At 46.0% G+C, this 8,900-nt stretch overlaps 1 protein-coding gene across 3 annotated transcripts in view; it reads right to left on the bottom strand.

Moving 5' to 3' along the window:
* Positions 1–291: 291 nt before the first annotated feature.
* The window catches only part of LOC125622396 (opsin-5-like), a 46,698-nt gene continuing 38,089 nt past the window's right edge, over positions 292–8,900 (bottom strand). For all 3 annotated transcript variants that reach the window (XM_048820444.2, XM_048820443.2, XM_048820445.2), the window contains 2 exons: positions 5,860–6,188; positions 292–2,481 (listed from right to left, as the gene is read on the bottom strand). In XM_048820444.2, the coding sequence (XP_048676401.2) occupies positions 1,903–2,481; positions 5,860–6,188 (908 nt within the window). In that variant the 3' untranslated portion in view covers positions 292–1,902. The remainder of the gene's footprint in view (positions 2,482–5,859; positions 6,189–8,900) is intronic.

Raw genomic sequence — 8,900 nt, 5'->3', positions numbered from 1 at the left:
AACCTAGAAGAGAGGGAAAGCCTGGGTTTCCCTACTAGCCACTGGAAAAACTGGTTGAAGGCCCCAGAGACTGGGGGTGATGGTAATACTAATGAGTCCAGACTTGGGTCAAAGACTCATCTTGAGGCCATGAAATTATTTTTTGTTGGATTTTGTTATCCTCGAAGGGGCAGGATGAAAAGTGGTCTGGCTGGAGGGCTGAGTCACAAGATGACTCAAACCACTGCAAGGCTGGAGCAACTGTGGGCAGGCATTTTCTTCCCCCCCCCCCCCCCCCTGTATTTAGGGTGGACATTTTTCTTAGCCAGTAACTTCTTCTAAGATGCATTGGTTTCAGTGCATCCAGAATGTGTATGAGTTACCTGGCTGTCTGCTCCATTTCCAGTGTGTGTTTTCTGTCACTCCTCATTTGATTAGTGTTCCTGGTAACCCACAGAGTTTCTACAGGATCTTAGAAATATATTTTGCATATTGTACAACATGGTAGCTAGTGTTCCATGTGCTGAAGATGTTTTTCCTGAGGGTGTTGTATTTCTTTCATTTCCCCAGTTTGTTTTATGGTTTGGGATATGTAATTCCAATAGCCAACTCTATAGTAAAGATATTGGGCATCTCTTTGTGTCTTCCATGTATCCACTCTTTCTCCAGTCTGGGTTCTCTTGGACATGGCATTTCTGGCGTTCGATCCTTTTGTATATATCCAGGACATAGTCTTTTTTTCTATCACAGAAGGATATTCTTGTTTTGGGATTCCCTTATTTATCCAAATGTTCTAGTAAACTGCATTCCTTGCAGTGCTTATGCAGGAGTTCATATATAAATGTGTCATATTTGTGCCCACTCTCTCAGTTTTGCCATTAGAGGGTGGAGCTCTGGAAACAATGCGAGCTGACCAGATTGGTGCATGGGCTTCTCGCTTCCATCGTTTTCTGCCTTGTAAGCTGCCCTGTGACAGAGTTCAGCACGTAATCATGATTTTTTTCCATCAACTTCAATGGGCTTTGGATCAGACCATTTGATAACTACTCTGCTCTCCTCTACCCCAGTCCCCTCCCCTAGGAATGTTTTGCCTACATGTTGTTTAAAAAGCTAAATGGACAATAAAGCCCAGTCTTGCGTCACTGCAAATCCACCTAAACGGATGTCATGCAGTTGCAGTCTCGCTGTTCACATTGTGGGGAGCAGCATACGAAATCTGTATTAGTTGAATAGGGTCATCGTCAACCCAAATCCTTATCTGTAGGACAGGACTTTATTTTATATTAATGGTGGTGGTTTGCATTAATGTGAGAGAATTGGGTAATATGACATAAGCACAGAGTGATGTCTCAAGATTTAATATAATACTTAGTGCTTATAGAGGTCTCTTTAGAGTCAAAGCACTTTGCAAACATTAACTACTTAATCTTCACAATCCCCCATGTGGGGTAGATCAGTGGGAATACTGACATGATTAAGTGACTTGGTTGTAAAAGGCTATAGGAATCTGTATCCGAGCTGGGATCAGAACTCAGGACTTTCTAGCTCCCAGCCCTGCATGCTAGACAATACTTCTCAAGAGAATAAAGTTCATGCTTGGCCATTGAAGCACCAGAATATGGAAAACCAAAGATAAAGGGCCCTGAGGCGCATGTTTCAGGGGAAACATCCATAACTGTAATATATAGTCAGATTTTCAGACACCAGTGTCCATTTTTGCAGGGACAAATTGTGGGCCCAAAATTGCAACAGCAAAAATGGAAGGCTCGTGTACAGTGTTCTGTATCGCATAAAGGGTGTCTTGCAGGTTAGGACCCACCAGACATATAAACAGATTTTTTTTATATGAGGCTAAAATATTCCCTGCTGTCTAGGATGGGGGAGACCTAGCCCTGCTCAGGAGCTCCTGGCCTCTCTGGATGCTCAGATAAGATCTTTCACAAGATCTGAAGGCAGAACGTTTCCTGCCACACTTGTAGTCCCCATTCCCGACTTCTTCCTTGTAACAAGCACCATGACCTGCACGGTCCTTTTTAGAGCCGGCTGGCAAGCAGGCCCGTCTGCCAGTGGATTGGGCCTGGCTGTAGGGTCAGGCTGCTGGGTGAGCTTATAGCACCTGGGATAGTTACTGAAACACTCAAAAGTGTCATTGCAGTTCCTGCAAGCCCCAGGGGACTCAGGGAAGGCTGTGGAGAGCCTCGCAGAGGTTCTGCCCTCTCTGGTCTGGAAAGACTGGAGTGTGACAACACTTTGGTGGCTGCAGCAGATGACAGCACAGATAGCCTGCAGCAGGGACAGGTCTTTGGAGAGGAACTTCTGGAAGTTTGGTTTGAAGAGCAGATAGACCAGAGGGTTGTAGGTCGTCGAGGATTTGGCAAAAACAGCAGAGAGTGCAAAGGCCAGAACTGGCACCTGGTTGGCATCTCCAAAGGCTGCCCACATGGCAACAATTGCATATGGGGTCCAGGCAGCTAGAAATCCAATGCACACAGCAATGCTTAGCTGGAAGAGAAAAGGAAATGACTATGGTATGAAGCATAGTGTCCCCCCCCCCCCGCCACAACCCTCCTGAAGTGCACACAGGCCTATGCCAAAATCCCAAGGCCAAGCATCCCTAAGCTTTGAGAGGATGGGAGGTTACACTTTAAACCTAACCCCAAACTGTTCAGCGATGGCCCCTAATGGCCAGAGTCAGCCACCTGGCTCAACCCTTCCAGATCAAACTTTTCCTCAACAGCTCCTCTGTAGCATACACATGTGTACGAAGAATAGTAATAAAGACAGCTCCTAGCTTTGCAGTGAGCATTTTGGCTGCTATCCCATCAGCAGCAATATGTCTCAGGGGAGAAGTGATGCCACGGACCCCTGGCACAATAGTTAGATGGGTCTCTGTTTTTCAATATTCCCTCCCAGTTGCCAACAGACCATCTGCACTAGATATGTTTGTGTGGTCAGGAGACCTAACTAAGACCTAAGGAAATAGCTCCTGAGAGAGACTGTGGTGCTGAAAAGAAACCAGGTGGTGTGTGTGAGAGATCCCCTGTCTGCCTTCTCCTGCTGTGAAGTCTTAACCCTAGCTGTATGTTGGGATGGATGTCAGTTGGAGTGGTATTTTGGACACAGTTTGAGAGCCCTACTCCTCTGTTTATTTAAATAGCCATGATCTAAAACGCTGTGATATGGTTGGACGTGCAGGAAGGTTCATATGTAAATGATTAAATTGCAAGTCAGCATGTTACAGCTCAGATACGTTAGTTGCTTCAACCATATCATTCTGATCATTGCATAGGATGCTTGGTGGGGAAAGGTTAAGAATCCTGAGGCTTTCCTTATCATGATGAGATGTGAAAGCAAAAAGCACAAGTAGGCTGAACATAATAAGCTCTTTGGGATCGAGAAGCATTATTGTATTACAGTCGCACCAAAAAGCCTTAACTGGAACAGGGCCCTGTTGTGCAGAGAGACGGTCCCTATCCCAAAGAATGTATTATCGAGAGACCGCAAACAAATGGGGAGGAGGAAGGGGCATTATTTCCTGCATTTTACAGATGAGAAACAAAGGCGTAAACAAACAAAAGTTAGTGGCAGGGCTAGGAGCTGAGTGTTGGTCCAGTGGTTTCACCACAAGTCTGTCCTTCCTCCAATACCACATGCACATTTGAGTCTGTTAGAGAATCAAATTTTCTTCCTTTAAAAAAAGGTATCAATTCTTCTGACAGACTTCTCCCCCACCCCCTGGTAAATTACAGTATTAGCTTGTAGACTGGGGAACAGTGAGTCATGAAGGCAGCATTTTTTATTATTTTCAATGTAATTTAATATGAAAACAAATCCATCTGATGGCTTTAAATAAGGAGGTGGAGGAGGGATGTATTACTAGCAGCACAAATATAAACACCTGGAGAATTAATCTGGCTTGGTAAATACTTCTACTTTTCAGAAGCCTTCAAGGAGTCTCATTATTTTAGGTGCAAAGAAACATGGACTCATGTGGACTCGTTCAAATGCTTGACTCAGAATTCCAAACAAACCAGTGTTGAATTGAGTGAGCAAGACCCTAACATGTTTGTATATTGCCTCCAGGAAGCTGCCTTCATCTGTCACTGGTGAAGGTTGCTTTGCCATCCTGGCTCCAAGCTCCTCTGTAATAAAAGGAGAATGTGTTTGCCGACAAATCAAGGCAGCTCTGGGAACAGTCCATTCTGCTGCTAGATAGTCAGGAGACGCTCAGATTTTGAGATACGGAAGGGAGGCGGGGTCATATTTTCAGCCTGCACTTCCCTTTGTTTTAATGGTTTGTGCCTGGGGAATGTGGGGGAGGGATGGAATAGTTTCAGACAAGATTATTTGTTGCTGATCTGATAAGAATTTTTTCTTCAGTCATGATCCTGTGTGTTTCTTTCATGTGTCACTATGCAGGGAAATGGCAACAGCCATCTTTTCCCTTCCTATTTTCATGTTCTCAGTTAGTTGTTTATTAGCTACGCTTTCCCACCCCTCCATTATGCGTCTTGACTGCCAAAGTGTTAAGGGGTATTTGGATAATAGTGTCCATATTTTTTTCCTTTTGGAGAGGAATAGAAATAGGACACAGCTTCAAAATTTGGAGCCAGGGTTCAGATCCAAATTTTACCCAAAATTTGAGGACATAGCATCTGGCTTTTGGTTTGGGCCTATTTCTAGGGAGGAGCAAGTGGCTTCAGAATTCTTAGTCTTCTACTGAGTTTGCCTAGATATGCTTGGGCCAGATCTTCCAGTGACTCAGCAACTGCAAGCCTCAAATGTGTGTGCATTTACTGTAGCTGTGCAATCAAACTGGACAACTGTGGACCTAATGTAACTAATTAGCCATGTGCATGCATATTAGGCATATATGTGCATGCCTAGCTTGTTTGAGAATCTGGCCTTCATATCCTCGGCAGTGTTCAGGGCATCTCAGCTGACAGAGCAATTAATTCCTCAGGAAAGGGTAATGAACGCTCATACTTCTGGCATCAGCTGATCCCTGCTGGTGTTAGGAAAGAAAGGCACATCTGATCAATTGGCCAGCAGCATGGAGGAGAGGAGGGCAGTGGTGCTCAACCTATTTACCATTGTGAGCCACTTCCACACAATATGCATACTACCTGTGTGGCCCTGTGAATGTCACATGGGTTGCAGCTGTGTGCCATAAGCCAGGTTGAGAACCACGGCTCTAAAGCATGAGGTACTGGCCACTGGCAGAGGCGGAATGCTGGACTTGAAGTACTAGTGACCTGATGCAGTAAAGAAAATCCTGTGTAATGCCACACTGTCTTCAGCCAATGAGCTGGGCAGGAATTCCAGCTGCACTAGAAGACTATAAGAGTGAGAGATCATTGAGTCCTTTCCCCTGCAAGATCATCCAGCTACCACAAGACATGTATCAGGCACTACCCTGGTAAGTGGCGAATTGAGAAGAGATACAGACAAAGTGTATGATGTTTTAGCTTGTCTTAGAAGCTAGGCTCAAGCTACTGAATTCTGCAGCAAACTGGCTCAGAGCCTGAACTTTCCTAATAGCTTAGTGGGCTCAAATCAGATTATTTTTTCCAGTTATTTTTTGTTTTCAATAATTGATCATACTTAGCACTTTGCATGCAAGGATCTTAAGGAGCTCCACAAAGGTGGATGAGTATCATTATGCCCATTTTACAGACAGGGAAATTGAGGCACAGAGAGGGGAGTTGGCCTGCCTGAGGTCACGGAGGAAATCTCTGGCTGAGCTGGGAGCAGAGCCCAGGGGTCCTGCATTCCAGTCCATGCTGTATCCTCTTAGTAAGACTTTCCCCATGTGTGGTGGGAGATCTCCCAGCAAAGCCCCTTTGCTTTCACTGCTGCACACAAGCCCCATTGCCCTACCTTTACAATCAAGCTGTGTACGCTGTTGGCTTTGCTCTGTAGTGACATGTGCTGCTTCACGGCTCTTCGGGACACTTTCACTGTCCAAAGGATGAGCGAGTAGGAGATGAGGATCAGAAGGCAGGGGAAGAGGTAACAGAAGATGAAGAGGGCCACAATATAGATCATTGCCTCCCTGGTTGAAGCTTTCCACTTAAGGCAGCAGGCTGTCCCGTAGGGCTCTGGTCCGTAACTGCCCCAGTTGGCTAGAGGAGCTACGGCAAAGACAAGGGCATATGCCCAGACACACAGTAACAGGACACCAGCGTGTGTGGGAGAGAACTTATTGCCTGCAAAAGAGAGAAATGACAGCTGTTGGTAGGTTTCCAAAGAAAAGGGCTGAGTTCCCTCAGTTCTGAGGGGTTGGCTTTCAGAAAAGGGCCATAATCTGGAGCTATTTATCTGAGCCAACCCCAAATGTAGGGCATTGAGATGAAATAGGACCCACATATAAACCCCGCTCCTTAGTTCTGGTTTTGCAGAGCAAACTTAGAAAGGCAGATCAGTGTTCTCATCCCCCAATTTAAAGATAGTGAAACTGAGGCACCACAGACAGGCTAAGTGACCTGCCCAAGGTCACAGACAAGAAGCAGAGCTCAGAAGAGAACATGTCTCCTGCTCCCCAGCTCTGGGCTTGTCCCCTGATGCATGCTGCTTTCCCTGCAGGTAGCAAATGCTCTTTTGGACTGATGAGATTTTTTTACAAACCCAACTGCCCTTAGCAGAGATCTTCCCCCTCCCCCACCCCACTACTCTTCTCAGCTTCAGTTAGCAGTGTTACTTGAATAACTATTGTCCTCAGTTTTTACTTTCAGAGGAATTGTGTAAGAAAGTGTTGGCAGCTCCTCCAAGGTTTTTGACAAAGCTTTACAATTTACATTACATGGGCTCAGGACTGCATTTTCAAAGGGCTTCTGGAAATGCACTATTTGATGGACAGTAAATAGTCTGCATCTCTGCGCATGAAACTTTGTATTTACACACATGCATGGCTGCACCTGCAAATACTTTCAGAAGCCAATTGAATGTGTCCCTTAATGTCAGTGCTGATGGACAGCTCCAGTCTCAAGGGGTATATCCTTCTTTTGGTATATACCAGTCACTTCCATTTGTTCTGATAGTAGTCACTGTATGGATGCATCAGCAGCAGATGATGTCCCCCACCTTCCAAAGTAATATTCTAGCAATGTTGGCTGTAATCCAAAAGGCAGTGTTTTCCTTGTATCTGCCATGGGCAATGATCAGAATGGGAATCCAATACACATGTGCACTGAAGGCTGATTTTGCATGTGTCTATATACCTAGAACAGGCTGGATTGGGTATTTTCATACAGTACTGCACGCAGGACAGTATTTAACATTTGACTTGACTTTAATTTGGGTCGGAGTCTCAGGTGACGGGTGTCCTAGCTATCGGAGTTAGTTGTTAAAGGTAGACACTAAAAATATGGAGCTTTGGGGCTCATGTTGCTTAGGCCTGCATTTTCCGTAATCACATGCCTCAACAGGCATAAAGTTACCATGAACATGCGCCCAGTTATGGTCACTGCATGCACAATTGCATCATTCTGTCTCTCTGGGCTCAAAGCATGAGACCTACGGTCTTCCCCAGTAAGGCGTGCCAGAGCCTTGGCACTGTTGCCGGGAAAGCCCTGCTTCCACAAGCTCCACTGGAGGCTGGCAGCTTCTTTCTTCCTGAGGAAAAGCAGCTGTGAGGGAGGTGTTATTCAGAGGGTGCCTCTCCCTATGACGTCTCAGGACAATCCCCTCAAAGGCCTTGAAAAGCTTAGCTCTGAGACCTTGAATTTGATGCCGTGTTCCACAGGGAGCCAGGGTAGTGAGCAGCGCATCAGGAGTTGGGGAGAATGAAGTGCTCCTGGTGGTTGGAGTTGCTGAGGAGAAGGTTGCTGCATTCTGGAGTTACTGATGCTTTCCTGATGTTGGAATCTTCATATCTAGATCCAGTGAGTGGCAGGAGCCCAGCCTGGAGGGTAAGAGGGCCTTGATCTCTGCAGGCAAGCCTCTTTGCTAAGCTGAGGTGCCATTTTCTGGCTCGTCGCAAACGAAAGAGAACAATGTCTGTGGTCACAGTGTGGCATGTGCTCATCAGCAGCAAGGAGTCCAGGAGGGCTGATGTCACCATCTTCAGCAGAGACCTTTGATGCAGGGCAAGGTGATAATTGGTAGGTCTCCAAAGTGTTTCCGTCTTCTCCCAGCATCAACTGTGTTGTGCTTGGTTTCTTCTTCAGCCAGGCAGAGGGAGATGAGGCTATTTGTGATGATATATAGATGCTGTCCTCTGTGCTGTTGGCATTTGAGGCCATGGCATTTCATAGTTCCCCATAAGTCTCGAAAGAGTTGGAGAAGGAGGACTGAGCTTTATGGGACTCCACAGGTCCTTGGTCTGAAGGAGAGAAGGATTTGCCTATCACCATTCTCTCTGAATATCCTGTAAGGTAGGACAAGAGCTATCCCAGAGCAGTCCTATCAACTTCTGGTACAAATCAGGTGGCTTTTTGGAAATGTAGGCTTGACGTCCTCTCGGTATGAAGGCACATTATCCTATATCCAGTGGGTTAAAGTCACCCCTGGTGTAACTCCATATCCGATAGAACAATAAGCTGTCAATTAGTTGGTTGCTGGGAAACGAACCTTTTCCACTTCACTGTAGTTCCTTTCAGTGAGAGGAGATGATTTTTACAGGGAGCTCTGCCAGTGTAGCAAACTCTGGGCATGCAGCCTGCCATTCACCAGTCTGACCTGTGTCCAACCAGGAGGATGTCACTGTGAACACTGCACAGCATGGCACCCCTGAGCTGAAGCAATCAGCCTTGGCTTAGCAGAGAAACACTGGAATGGAGAACAACAATCTGCATGGAGCTGAGGACCTTGGAGAACTTAACAAACAGTAACTAACGAAGCCTCACCAAGCCACTGGGCAGGGCAGTACACCAGGGCTTACTTTGTAATGGAAAAGGTGCTGGGGCTCAAACAATTTTTTT

This window comes from Caretta caretta, chromosome 13, assembly GCF_965140235.1.
Source record: "Caretta caretta isolate rCarCar2 chromosome 13, rCarCar1.hap1, whole genome shotgun sequence".
Lineage (NCBI taxonomy): Eukaryota > Metazoa > Chordata > Testudines > Cheloniidae > Caretta > Caretta caretta.
This window is presented reverse-complemented; position numbering and strand designations above follow the sequence as displayed.